The following is a 14,526-nucleotide window of genomic DNA, read 5'->3' as shown; positions in this document are numbered from 1 at the left end:
GGCACTGACTTACCAGGACAGGTTAAAGGAAACACATAGACAGTTTCTCCAAAGAGTTGAGGGACTCACCATCGTCATCTGCCAGTAATTAAAGCAGAGAGGAATTGCGCACAGTGGATACAGGTCAGAATGAGAGGCTGCAATTAAAAAAGGGAAAATAAAGGCAGGATGCTGGAAAATCACTGATGACTAGGCAGTGACATCTTCCCTCTGCTGAAGCAGCACTGCTGGCTTTTTCCTATGAGTTGCAGCGCTGCTTTTGTGATTCAGCTCCTTCCACTGTCTCAAACACAATTTCTCCTAACTGGAGGGAGTTTCTGGCGTGCCAAGTCTGTGTTACTGCAGGAGCAGGTCAGTGTGATGGGGACTGTTGGAACAGGGTGATTCCCAGAAATGTGCCTCTTGTGGCAGTGCCGTATTTACAGCTCGAAAAAACCACTAGTGGCTTTGGCATGAATTTGCCCATTGTATGGTTGACAGGCTTTCGGTGGGGAACTTGGGGGTGGTGGGTCCCTGGGGGGGGGAAGGCCATGGTCATCTGGCTTCTTCAGCCTGCTCTGGGCTTGGGGATACACTCGGGGCTCGTTCCCTGTCCACCTCTGCCTGTCCCTGGTTGTAGGATCTTGTCTAAACTTGGAGGTGAGCCCAGCTTTCTGTGCAGGTGTCCCTCCAGTGCACGGAGCAGTAAACCTGGCAGTGAAGAGAAGGTTTCCAGCACTGTCAGTATCTGGGGCAAAGAAGTGAAATATTCCGCTTACAGCTACAGTGACATTCGTGCCAGCCAGAGAGGAAGGTGGTGGGAAACCTTCTTCTACCCAGGGGGAATTTGCTTCCTCAGTGTCTGCTCCGTTCACTGGAAAATCTCATTTCCAGAAACCGAAGCAGTGAGTTTTTCCCAGAGCGGTTTTCTTTCAGCAAGGAACCTGTAACCAAATGAGCTCTGGTTTTATATCCCTGCTCCCCAGGGAGGGACCAGCCCAGCAGCCAGGCCTGGGGAGAGGCAGGGAGAAGTCTGTGGCCGTCAGCGTGAAACCTCCATGTCTTTTCCCAACGACAGCTGAAGCCAGATGAGCAGGTGGTTCATTTTCTGGCCTCCAGGCTTCCCTGGCGAGCTAGGTGCTGCGTAAAGCTTTCTTCTACCATCCCTGGGCACTTCTCCACCACTTGCTTCTTCAGAGACAGCCTAATTTTTTGTGTGCTGGGGGTAAAAATACCTTTTATTAGTCCCCACCTGGTTGCAGCTGAGTCTGGGGATCTCTGTGCAGGATTTCCCCTCTCTGGTTGAAGTATTCAGCATCTTTGTGTCTGTGAGTCGTGGGACAGTGACCCTACCTGAGCCTTGGTAGCATCTTTATGTGTTGCTGCTGCTTCTGCATTCAGCTCTGAGGCCCCCAACATAGGATCTGTTGGAGTAAGTCCAGAGGAGGCCACAAAGATGATAAGAGGGCTGGGACACCTTTCTTAGGGACAGGCTGGGAGAGCTGGGGTTGTTCAGCCTGGAAAAGAGAAGGCTCCGGGGAGACCTTACGGGACCAGTAGGAAAGCTGGAGAGGGACTTGTTACAGGGGCATGTAGCAACAGGACAAGGGGTAACGGTTGTCAACTGAAAGAGAGGAGATTTAAATGAGATATTGGGAAGAAATTCTTTGCTGTGAGGGTGGAGAGGCGCTGGCACAGGGTGCCCAGAGCAGCTGTGGGTGCCCTGGCACAGTTCAAGGCCAGGCTGGACGGGGCTTGGAGCCACCTGGGCTGGTGGCAGCTGTCCCTGCCCGTGGCAGGGTTGTTGAAGCCAGATGATCTTTAAGGTCATGTCCAACTCAAATCATTCCATCATTCTGTGATTCTTTGGGCTGACTCCCGTTTGTCTCCTGGGCAGGAGTGACTAACGGCTTTGCAAAGCACATGGAAAGTGGCTCTGACTCCGAGTGCAGCTCTGGCCTGGGCAGTGGGCTGGTGTTTGAAGCCTGCAGGTAAGTGCCCCCTGTGAAACTGTCCCCTAGAACACCTTGTGTGTCTGAATTAATCTACCTAGTTTTATTCAACTTCTTTGTTTCAAACCCAGCCGAACTGTTAGTTCTTTTGTGCATTCACCCTAAAAGATAAAAGCTGCTGAGGTTCTGTTCTGTCCTCTTAAGCTATAGGTCTCAAAAGCAGTGCGTGACTTTTCAAGCAAATGGCTATCTGTTCCACTTCTGTTCCTCAATGCATACACATCCTCCCTGCTGATGCATACCTCCTTGCAGTTCTTGAGAGCCAAAGCTAGAAAAACCGTGAATTCTAATGTCCAGATCAGCACTGCCGGTGAAGCTGAACTTCTGCCACCTACTGAAGTGCTGCTCTCTTCCTCTCAGAGGTTTAAAAGCAGAACTGGGCACTTCAAACAGGACTGAACAGACTTAAAGTAAACATCTGTCATCTTTTGGCCCGATGCAGTAGGCACCTGTGGGTACCATATCGTTTTTCTGGTCTTATCTACCTGTCCAGCCCTCTGAACACTGACTCAAGTAATTTCACAGCCCTTTCACTGCACAGTAAAACCTGTATTATGCCAGAATCACGTTTGTGTGTGTTGAGAGTGACAGGCTGGGGACGTTTGACCTTGATGGGTAAGATCATCCAGAACAGGCAGAAGCAAGGCTTTCTTAGTTGATATTCTTAGTAATATTTTCAGTGCCTTGAACGTGTCGTTGCCCTCTGCTTGTCTTTGGTGACCCTTGGGGTGATGACCTGTCACTTGAGAAATATGTTCAGACATTTAATGCTTCCAATGCAGGTGCTCAGTTAGTCCTGTAAGACTTCAAGCTTGCAATGTCAGTTGGACGCTTGAAATTATAAAGCTCCCCATGCACACCCGTTCTCAGGACTGAAGCTACAGTTTAAAACTGTTAATCAGCTGCATAACAAATTATTCTGCAGCGGGGCTGAATCCCAGGAGCATTTTTCGAATGAAAACTTCACTCTGCTGTGCAGAGTGATCGTAAATGTTAGCTGCCAAAAGAGTTGTATAGTTTTGTAGCTAAGGTTTGATGAGTGTTTCCTTTAGAAATCAGTTTGCAGAAGCTTTTGTGCCCATGATGAGGGGCAAGGCCCTGGATTTAGAGAAGCAATTTTAGTGCCAGGGCTTTTCCCTGTGGCAGGGTGATCCCATCTCCACAGTCAGATGCTGGGCAGCCTGAGAGAAGCACGTGGTGCCCCGATAAATTAATCTCTTAGCACATGCTGAGCCCCTTGGAGGCATAGGACCTCCAGCTCTTCTCTGGGATGGGACACCCACCCACCTCTTCATCTCTCCCCTCTCCTCTGGGCTGTGTGCCCAGATCTTCAGGTCAGTCATTGCCTCTTCTGTAAGCTGGATCCCACCATGACCTCCGTGCAGATCTCACAAGAAGCTCTTGCAATCAGGTCTCATAAAACAAGGAGCTGCGTCAAAGGGAACAAAAAGGAGGGACCTGAATTCGAGCATAGTTGCAGTGTCATTTAAATGAGGGCCCTTGCGTCATGCAGAAATCCTTTGTGGGGAGAGGATGCTGTCAGAACAGGACCAGGAGCCAAAAGTTCCCTTTCAAACCATGTCTTGTCTGTATGGCCCCACCGTGCTTGCCTCTGTTTCCCCACCTGTCGGTGAGGGAGACAAATCTGAATTCACAGGGGAGCGTGGGGATTTGTTAGTTGATGTTTGTATAGTACTTTGAAGATGAAAAGTGTGATCTAAGTGCTTATTACAATAATTGCAAGCAATTCACATAGCAAAAATTACATTAGAGCTGTGTGACACCCACAAAACAAGGAATTAAAACCAAGCTGATGTCTCATGGATAACTTGTACAATTATTCTATTTAGGAACAGCTCTGTTTACTGCTTTTTCCCCAGTCTTTCTTTTTGAGCGCCAAATTCACTCAGAATGGGTTGCTTATTAGAAAATCATAAAAGAAAAAAAAAAAATAATTACAGTAAGTGAAAAAATGCGATTGCTTGAGGTGGAGATAGTCCATTTTCTGAAATGTTTGTACTAGTGAGGTGAAAGGACATTCAGGACGTGGGCTGATAAGAGTGCAGTTGTACATGTATTGGAGTGGTGCTGGGGGGCTGCTCTGTCATCTCTGAAGTCCGTGCACAACTGGGTGAGCTCATGCAGGCTCCAGGCGTCGCCGCGTCAGCTCGGCGGTGTGAAGCCTTTGCTGAATTTCCTCCTCGTGTTCATAGCTCCGTTTCTGTTGGGCCCCTTTCATCACTCATGGCAAAGCCGGGATGATGTCCAGCGTACTTGCACCAGAAGAGGTGTGTTGGTGACATCTTGCTCAAGTATTCGGTGTTCTTTTCATGTCAGTGATGCCCCAGTACAGTAATTTTCCAGTATTTTAAACAGAGCTGGGGAATCCATTTACTGGGCTTTGTGTTCAGGGGTCACCTGTTTTCTCCTATCTTTCTACCAGTGGTTTGATGCCTCCCAAGCGAAGTCGAGGGAAGCCAGCTCTTTCTCGGGTGCCCTTCTTGGAAGGTGTGAACGGAGACTCTGATTACAGCAGCTCAGGTGAGAATGGCTGCACAGCACGCCCTGCTGCGGTCCCACCGCGCCGTAGGGCTGGCAGCCTCTGGACCGGGGGTCGCAGGTCTCCACGTGTGCCAGGAACCAGTCCTGCACGAGCTACCCAGGTTGTACAACCAGGCTGCTGACACCTGGGCATTATTACTTGCTTCGTTACAAATTTCGGTTAGTGCATTAAAGGTTTTTCCTGCTTTCGCTTTTGCTGATTGCCTGTGCTCTGTGTCCTCCTCAGGTGGGTGCTTTCCGTAGGTCTGGTGTGTGTAATATGCCTGGCACTGTCTTCTCCTGGTTTGGGACTAGTTCTCTTTCATGATGCTGCGATATAAACAGTAAATCATAATTATAGGAGGGGTTTCTCTGGAGATGACTTCGTAGCTGTTCCTTCTTGTGTTGCTATCATTGCTTTCAAGGTCTGTGTCTTGTTTTTGTCAAGTTGTCGTTGTCAGACCGTGCTATACATCTGTAAAACTGCGCCACGCTCCTCTAATACCACCCAAGGCACTACGCCACTCTTCCAGCGCTCACACGACCAGACTCTTGTCTTACAGTCTATCAATGGCAGAGTTATTGCAGGTTTATACTGAAATCAGAATTCAGCTTTGACTCCCTGGCACGCCTGTGCCCTGTACGGCTCCTGGCTCCCTGGGAACCGTTATTATCCTGGACCCTGTGCGCTCAGCAATCCACTCTGGAAATAAACTTACGGAGCGGGGCTAGTACCGGCAGAATTAGACTCAGTGGGACAATTCTGTGGTTTTGTACCTAATTTCATTAATGGAGGAATACATCTGGAATGCAATAGTGGAGGAGCACATCAGGTCGTCTTGGCAGGGTGCTCATTTGGGTTGTGCTCTGCATTTTCTAGATGCAGTTTGACTTCTGGTAAAGGCAGTGTTTGACCATCCCCCCCCCCCAGAGCCAACACTACTTGCTGTAAAATTCACATTAACGAAGACGACTCCTTTTTGGGGACCAGGAGCTGGCAGATTAGTTATTCATGTCTGGAATGGATCTTTTGCAATACTTCTGACATCAGTTTGAAAAAAAATTCATAGCTAATAGGCTTCTGTCAGCTAGAACCAGGCACTTCCTGCAGAGATCAAATAGCCCCAAGGTATCTGGCATCAGAATAGTCTAGATATCTGTATTTAGGAGGAATAAAAAGGAGCTCTCTGAACACTGGTCCAAATTAATCTCAGGTAAAGCTTCATCAACGCCATTGAGGGTGGATTTGGCTTGGTGGAGCCTAATGGACCAAATTCATCGCTCATATACCCATTTGATTTCAGCGATATAGCAGCTATTCACTCCAGAGCTGAATTTGATTACTATTTCCATATTGAAGAGTTCATGTGAAGCTATGTGCATGCACAGACTTAGACTCATGATTTAGGAGACTGTGGCTTTGTCTTAACGTGGAACTTTACTGTAGTGACAGAGGATAAAGAAGGCTGGACATTCACCATGGCCAGGCTGGATCTCACTGCACATTAAATTTTATCCTAAACTTAATGGAGATGAGATGTGTGTCTTACCACCTCTGGTTTGGCTACCCAGTGCCTATAGGGACAAATGATAAGTGGCTTTCCATTTTCCTCTAGTTCTTGATGAAGAGAAATGGTTTGGAATTACGCATATGTGCATGCAGTGATGATTAAATGTGTGCTCTTGCGTGACGAATAGCTGAACGATAGGTTTATTATGAAAAAAAGGTGAAATTCCAGCTTTCTGCTTGCTGCGGAAGCCAATAGGTTGAAAAATTAAAACAGAAACCTTGTCAGTATGTTTTAAGCACAATAGTAGCTCATCTTTTCTAGCTGGTTGCTGGTGAGGCAATGCAAGCTGTCATGCCTGGGTTAAACAGCAGTGTGGTTTTTTGTGTTATCCAACCCCCTTGCTTGCAATTGCCCTGCTAAACCATGTTTCCTTCTGTCCCTTAGGCAGGGCTCTCCTCATGTCCTTTGAAAATCAGGCTGAGCTGGAGCCCTTGGAGCTTGTGTGGGCCAAGTGCCGTGGCTATCCCTCCTACCCTGCCTTGGTAAGTACCCTGCTGCTCTCTCCCAGCCTGTACCCACAGCGCAGGCAGCCCAGGACACAGTGCTAGCGTGCAGTGTAACCAGACAGAAAAGGAAAACTTCCCAAAGTCATGCAATATGTGCTTTTTTTTTTTTTTTCCTTTCCCCTTCGCACAGTTAGTTTTCCCTCTGCTCATTGTTTCACAGCATTGCAGAGGACTCATAAAACATCGGTCTCTCAATGCCAGGGATAGGAGGAGATCTTTCTTCTCCTTTGCTGTTCACTCTGCAGTTATGGGGAAAGTCATCAGTCCTGTTGGCATGAGAAGATGTAAATTTTATAAAGGCAGGCACCAGGATCCACTGGTGTCTTAACTGCCCACACATTTTCCTATCTGTAGTGAGTACAACTCCATATGTAGGTGCCCAGCTGGCCTTGTGATGTGTATATCCTCTTGCAATAACCATATGTTTGATTTAAATATGAGAATATATGCACGTGTTTGCACCTAGTCCTTCAAACAATATTTCCTTCATATTTATCCGTCTTTGGGTATTTGACTATTAAGGTGAAATCCATAAACCTGGCTTCAGTGAGCACCGCACTCTGTTCCAAAGCAAGCCGTGACGTGCAGCCCGTGCTAGGAAGTGCCAGTACCACTGCAGGCTTTGCAGTGCTTGTTAACTTACCAACCGAAGTTGCTGAAGTGGGTATATCAGTAGGAATGTGAGATAGGCTGACTACAGTTTGTTGTTTCTACTACTTTTAAATATATCCGTTGAGCCGTGGCTCTTGTGCCGTCTCTGCTCCGTGTAATTTCTGCATGGCTGCAGCCATCCCCTGAAGTACCCTTATGGTTGGGATCGCTAGGACAGACTGTGCCTTGCGACTGATGAGAAATTGTAGGGGGTGAAAGCAAGTGTAGTCATCACGGAAATTACACGAGTCTCTACATCCAAGCAGCAGAGCTGTGAAACCAGGCGTAAGCTGACGCAGCGTGTATGCCAGGCCATAGCTGAGCACAGGTCTGATGCCGTCAAAAAGGGCAGATTTTGCTAAAAGCGTGACCCTCATCCCTGCGCTTACTCTTCAGTGGGAGCCCAGAGGAGGGAACAGCTGTGTATCTGCCAGCCAAAGCATTTTTAGATCTCTGCATGGCTACAGCCAAAGTTAAACTGTGCTTTAGCGTGGATTTAAACACTGGGATTGCCCCCAAAAAAGGCGGGTTTTTTTATAGCAGTCTGTTGTGGTGGTAAAATGTCTTAATAAATTCTTACAGTGGGCCAATATCAAAGCCAAGCTGCTTTTTCAAGCCCTTAGGAGCTGAGATCAGGAGATGAAGAAGAGTAGACCACGTACTGCATCCACCCTTTGCTGTTCATTCTCCTCCTGTGATCACATAGCACAAATGTTGGATGCTGACATTTCTGCTTTATGTGGGGAGAATCGAGGCATCTGTTACTTCTCTCCAAAATTACTGTAGTCTGTGTTCCCTTAGCCTGATAAAGCTGGCACTGCTCGTCAGCTTTTTCAAAATATCGGGCCTGATTCTGATCTAATAGCAGTATAAATCCGAGCAGTGCCGCTGAAGTCAACCGGATTGCAGCAGAATGAAGCTGTTGTGATATCGCAGGGTGCTGGCAGAGTGTGGAAGTGGTGTTACATTTATTGTGTGAGTTTGGAGGGAGGGAGGGAGGGAGGGAAATCCTTCGCTGAATACAACAATGCTGAGTTTGTACGAAATTGCCAGTTAATGTAAATGCATCTACCTCCACACAGAACCACATACTTCATGTCCTTCTTTTTTAAGGTCAGGCGCTTGGCTTTTGGATGGATTGGCTTCCCTTCCACAAAGGAAGCCTTGAGGACAGGAAAATTTTTTTAAAAGAGCCTCTGAGACAGAACAAGCAATTTTGCTTACCCATCCTAAGTAGATTTTAATTCTCTTAACTTGGATAGACTGAAAGAACAGGGCAGGGGTGGGGAAATGCATTCTCTGCAGTACTTGAAGGGTTTTGTGCTTAAATATCCTTTCCCTGTGTCCCTAGATAATCGATCCCGAGATGCCGCGTGAGGGTTTGCTCCACAATGGAGTCCCCATCCCAGTCCCACCCATGGATGTGTTGAAGCTGGGGGAGCAGAGGCAGACAGAGGCAGGAGAGAAGCTCTTCCTTGTCCTTTTCTTTGACAACAAGAGAACCTGGTGAGTGTGTGCAGACAGGCGGGTGCCGAGAGAGAAGATTTAACATAATCTTTGATATATGGGAGCATACAGGGATGATGCTGATCATGTTACATGGAAATGGGCAAAATTTAAACATGCAGCACTCAAGAAAAGTCTGACTAAGGAAGCCAGCCTGCTTTTCCTGGCCCAAGAGCACAACACCTTACTGCTGCACTTCCACGGTGAGCAGCCCAGCATCCTTCACCCAGGGGTTGCATCACCACAAAAATACTGAGGCACGTGAAGAGCCAATTTAGTAGTCTAAATCTGCAGCAAATTAGAAAGAGCATTTGACTCTAAAACACCAGCAGACTGAGCAGCCAGTTCCACTGCTGCGCAAAAGATTTGCCAAAAATCTCCACGGTAACATTTGCAAAATGCTGGGTTTATTCCATATTTAGACTTGCCTGCTTTTTCAGAGGTGACAAGTGCCTGCAGCTTTCAAATCAAGTTACTTGTTTAAGATGGAAAATGTAGGTGTAAGCACCTGGATCGGGGCGAGTGAAATATCTCAAGGCTTTATACTGTTCTGTCTCAGGCAGACTGAATCTGCTGATTTTAGTATCGTTGGCTGACCACGCTCACGTGGCAACAATATCCCAGCCAGATATAATATGTCACAAACCAGTGACGTGCCTTAAAAATAAGCAATAAGGCTTTGAAATCCGTGTATGAAACAATTGGAAACTTGGAAAACTGGAGAACTATCCTGGAAGATGTCAGGCAGCTGCGTGCTGAACCCACTGGATTATTTAACCAGCGGATGCCACATGTGGGACATGAACCAAGCGAATAAATTGTCAGGCAGGAGGTGATACCTGTGTGCAGCTGGGATCCCCTGGGATCCAGGGAGTTTATACTGTGGACAAGGCAGATGCTGGGCCATTGGGGTGCCCATGGGAGCGGAGGAGAGAACAAGCTTGCCTCTTCTGCTGCTGCCTCTATGAAATAACATACCAAGCATTTAAAAAGGAGCCTGGTGGTATTCAACAGCTCTTCTCCAAGCATTTAAAATGAGCCTGGGGGTATTCAACAGCCCTTCTCCTCCTTAGTCTTCTGAGGAAGGTCTTTGCAGGCATCCCTGGGAGAGCAGGGAACCATGAGGTCAGGGAAGGGCGAGGTGCTGGAGGAAGGAGGTGAACGTTTCCCGGAGGCTGTGTCACAGCTGGAGGGAGGGTACATCACGGGGAAAAAGCAGAGCCAGTCCCCCAGCGGGGTACAGCAGCAAGGGGGACTGTTGCCCCTACATTTTGGGGCTGCTACGGTGTTTTATGCAGTCCAAAGAGATGGAAGCAAGGTGCAACAGAGGCAAAGGAAAAGTACGTGCTGTCTTCTTGGGAAGCTGAGAAGGGGATCACGTTTGCATCACCTGATGAGTATGGTTGTGTCCTCTGGGGAAAAGAGGGGCCAAGGGACACACTCCTGAGGCTTTTTATTAGCACGCGGCATTGTTTCACTGCCCCTGATTACCAGAACCACTTGATACAGGGCACGTTCTTCAAAGAGGTACTAATGATTTTTAGTGGAAAATCAATGGCAGTGCTATGCTTGCTGTTGCTGTACTCATTGGTTTTGAAAAATCTAAATCCAGACTTGGAATTGAAACTACCTTCCCAATAAAAATCAGCATTTCGGCTTTGCCCTGCTCTTGTTGAAGACAAGCTCTGGTGGGTGTTTACACTCTCAAGTGGCCACTTAGAGCCTTGTTTGCAGTTTGTGGGAAGCTAAGGTGCCTCAGAAAAGTCATAAAACCCCTTCTTGGTGCCAGATCCGAATTCTGCTGACTTCAGTGGTGCCGCAGAAGGATCACGAAGGCTGAAAATCGGTCCCTCGTCTTTGTGGTGAAGATGAGCTGAGCTGCCCCGTGTTGCCCACGTTGGCTGGCTGGGAGATGCATTGCCCTGTGCAAGCAGCGGCTGAGGTTGAACTCCTAGGGGCTGGGCTTTGTTAGGAAAGATGGATGGCATGTACCTGAGTGTGCTAGTTAACCTGGGCTAATGATTGCCCAATAAAAACTTGCCACAGATAAGGCACTTGCAATTTAAGTCACCACTTGGAGTCAGCCTGGGCTTGGGACGTGTCTACTGGAAGCTGCCTGTTTCTGGATTATACTCGGGTAGTTATACCCACCCAAACGCTGATGCTTACAGTGTCTTGGGACAAGGCAGAGCTTTCTCGGAGATAAAAACTTAACTTTCCACCATGGAAGTCCCTGTATTTGCTGCTCTGTGGAGCACAGGAATTTCCAAGTTTCCCCTGGAGCTCCAGGGAGCATTGAAAGCCTTGAGGGAGGACTCCAAGGAAGGAGAAAACTGCTCGTGCAGGAAGGTATTTTGGCTACAGGTGGGGGGTTCACTATGTCAAATGCAGGTCTCTAAACATCGGTAGCATCATGGTGGAGTGTTAATTATAAACAGATAGATCACACGAGTGTAGCTGCTCCTGGGGAGGAGATGACAACCAGTGAGTAGTTGCTGCTGAGGTGTGTGAGGAACGCTTGTGGAGCTTGTGTTAGCCCGTGTCTTGGAAATTCCTGGGACAAACTCCGTGGCCTGGAGCAGCCGTGCAGTGGGTGTGAGAGCCAGGCACACGGGAGCAGTCAGCCTGCTGTGAGAGCTCAGGCCTCTGCGAGGGCAGGAGGCTCCGGGCGTTTGCTCTTCCTTCCCGTCTCCCTGCCGATGCCCTCGGTGACAAGGCTTTGCGCTCTGTTGCAGGCAGTGGCTTCCGCGTGACAAAGTCTATCCCCTCGGCGTGGACGACACAGTGGACAAGTTAAAGATGATGGAAGGACGAAAAACCAGCATCCGCAAGTCTGTGCAGGTGGCGTATGACCGAGCCATGATCCACATGAGCCGCGTGCGGGGAGATCATCCCTTCGTGACCTCCAGTTACCTGTAAGGGGTCGGGGTGGCCGGTCCTCCTTTTTCTCCAGACCCCACGCTCGCTGCGTCGGCAGAGCGGACTCTCGTGCACTGCCCAGCCAGGGATGCCGTTCCCAGCAGCTGTCAGCACTCCTCAAAGTACCCTGAAACGTGCCAAAAAGCCTGTCCAGCTTCTTTCTGAATGTGTCTCGCTGAAGAGCTGGCAGATGAAATCTCTAGTCTACAGGGCCAGGAGTAAGGTGGTTGGGGAAAGCTGCCAGGTGACGGGAGCCAGGGTGAGCTGATGCAGTGAGCAGAGCGCAGCGTTCGGATGTTCGGACCTCGTGCACCCTCCCTCGGCCCTGCCTCCCCCGTGCCACCGGGGTTTTGAAGTCGTCGGCCAGCCCCGAGTAATTCCCAGGAACCCGTCACCACTGTAACTGAACCAGGATCCTTTACGGAAATCTCAACTGGACTTTCTTGTGCCAAATTTACCCTAACCGTCATTGGCCTTTTCATTTTATTTTTTTTTAAATGACATTGGTTGTCCCATCACATTAAAAAAAAGAAATCGTAGCTGGGAGTTGGTGTTACGATTTTCCTGCCTACACACATAGTGTTTTCATGTTAAATTTTCTCTCGTTGCATTGAGAAAAGCTTGAGATATTTTGGTAACCTTCCCCTCTGCTGCACACACTTACATGCACAGATGCACAGAGCTTTAAATATGAAAAGCAAATTACCTGATTTTTTTGTTTGTGTGTGTGTATTACGTCCTAGAAATTTATTTGGTAGTTTGACATTTAAATTCTTACTTCCGTGACTGTGCTTGTTCCAGTAACATCTCATGTCATGGTTTAGCACAGTACTGAGTCTAAGCAAAGATAACTTCCTTTTTTTAGAAGCAAAACTAATTTTGGAGGTGTCTAATGAGCTGGAGCAGCTTTGCAGGCACTGAGGTTGATCAGGGTTGGAGGGAGATACATCTTTTGTGTTGGTTTATGCACATTTGGTGTACGGCTCCTCTTCCTTTCTTCCCTTTTTTTCTGTCTCTCTAAGGTTTTCCTCTGACTCGGTTTGGGTTGGAACCCAGCACTAACTAGAGCACACAACCATTTTGCCTTTTCGCCTTCTCCCACACACGCATATCCTTGCCCTGGTGTGGGGGTCTCCAGCGTTGTCATCCATTAAATCCCAAGTAAACCCAGCTCTGCAGACAATCCCTGGTTTTTTGGGGGGGTTGCGTTGCAAAAAAACGGGGACAGCCGATGGTTGGAAACCTGATGACAAAACCTTTTCTATTAGCCAAGGACTTTATGATTTCTCTGATCTCTTCTGTTGTGTATCCCTTTTTGCTTTCCCATTTTAAGAACCAAAGGTGCAGAGCAAGATTGTAGATTGAATATCATCATTTCGCTTTTTAACTCAATATTTTTTTATTATTTTAACTTTTTCATACTGAAGAGAATGTTGGGTCATAATAATAATAATAATAATAATAATAATGAATAGTGGGGAGTAATCACTGCCATTTCTACTTGGTCTACTTTTTTAAAATACCACTTCTTATACATTGGGACATGGAACCACACTTTAAGGAAGATTCCTGTAACATATAGAGATGGGGCATAGGATTTTGTAAAAATAATAATAATAATAATAATAATGCCTAATGGAGTGTGGCTAGGGAAGGATGTTGTGTATATAGTTGTAAAATATTGTTCTAAATTATTTAGACCTATTGTCACCATTCTTGAAGTCCTCAGTTGTGTTGCTGGGTCTTTTATATGCACACAGTGTAATTTATTTAAAGGAACATACACTTTTCCAGGTGGTAGCTCAGCTGTGGACTTGTGACCTGTGTAACATGTTTTAAGATCTTGGGATTTTGGGGTTTTTTTTGGGTTTTGGGTTTTGTTTTGTTTGTTTTTTAAATGACATTTTAGAATTTGAATTGGCTAATATCCTGCTGTTGCTACGGGACCTAAACGTTACTGTCAGTCTGCTGTAAAGCACAGATCGCTCTATTTATTGTAGAAAGTGAGTTTATTTGCTTTCTAGAATTGTTTATATCAGATGGTATAAGAGAGGTAATAAGAAAATCTATGCTTGTAAAGAAAAAAAAATGCTAATTTTACCTACTATAACCTGACTGTCTGAGACTATATTTTCTCTCTGAGAAATAAATGTTCTAATGTATAAAAAAAACCCCAAAACAAGCCAAAAGAGTCTTTCCTTGCTAGCATTGTCCTGGGGTTCAGGACATCACTTACCGTGATGGTTTCTATTCATCCCAGTCATCCCAGATTGTTGCAAAGAGCAACGATGGGGAGGAAGGGGCACGCAGAGGGATTTCTTGTGCCGCCTTGAACATCTCCTGGAGGTGAGTGTTCCCCGTGCGGTGGGCAGCGGGGCTGGGTGCTGCAGGAGGGGGTCCCACCCGGCCCCCTGCATGGCAGCCCTCTGCCCGGGGGGGTGGCTAGGAGCCCCCGGGGCATGGGAATTGGGAATTTGGGGTTTGAATCCCATCTCCTGGTGATGCTCCTGCAGTGACGGGCCACGGGCAGTGGGACTTGCCAGCTGGACGGAGGTGGGAGCTGGGCGATGGCAGCGGCCGCGGGGCTGGTCCCTGGCTCCTGGCTGGGGAGGGTTTCTCCTCTCAGCAGGGCTCTTGCCTTCTCTCTCTTCCCTGAGGTGTGTTTTCCCTCCCTGCACAGGCTCACGTTGCGGCAGGCAGCGGTGCACCGTCAGGACCCAAGCCCCTCTGTGCAGACCCCGTGTTTTGGAGGCTGCTGCTCCCCGAGGGCGCAGGTATCGCTCCCATCCACCGCGAGCACGAAGCCCTTCTGGGGCCAGAGGTGCAGGTCCACTGCCGTGA

At 47.8% G+C, this 14,526-nt stretch overlaps 1 protein-coding gene across 6 annotated transcripts in view; it reads left to right on the top strand.

Moving 5' to 3' along the window:
- BRPF3 (bromodomain and PHD finger containing 3) overlaps window positions 1-13,893 on the top strand; it is a 34,570-nt gene extending 20,677 nt beyond the window's left edge. For all 6 annotated transcript variants that reach the window (XM_055819973.1, XM_055819974.1, XM_005239629.4 and 3 more), the window contains exons 9-13: window positions 1,877-1,970; window positions 4,435-4,532; window positions 6,488-6,585; window positions 8,612-8,766; window positions 11,502-13,893. In XM_055819973.1, coding sequence (XP_055675948.1) covers window positions 1,877-1,970; window positions 4,435-4,532; window positions 6,488-6,585; window positions 8,612-8,766; window positions 11,502-11,685 — 629 coding nt within the window. In that variant the 3' untranslated portion in view covers window positions 11,686-13,893. The remainder of the gene's footprint in view (window positions 1-1,876; window positions 1,971-4,434; window positions 4,533-6,487; window positions 6,586-8,611; window positions 8,767-11,501) is intronic.
- Window positions 13,894-14,526: the final 633 nt, after the last annotated feature.

The sequence above is a fragment of the Falco peregrinus genome, chromosome 16 (genome assembly GCF_023634155.1).
Source record: "Falco peregrinus isolate bFalPer1 chromosome 16, bFalPer1.pri, whole genome shotgun sequence".
Classification (NCBI taxonomy): domain Eukaryota; kingdom Metazoa; phylum Chordata; class Aves; order Falconiformes; family Falconidae; genus Falco; species Falco peregrinus.
Note: the sequence above shows the minus strand (reverse complement) of the source record. Positions and strands in the feature narration are given on the sequence as shown.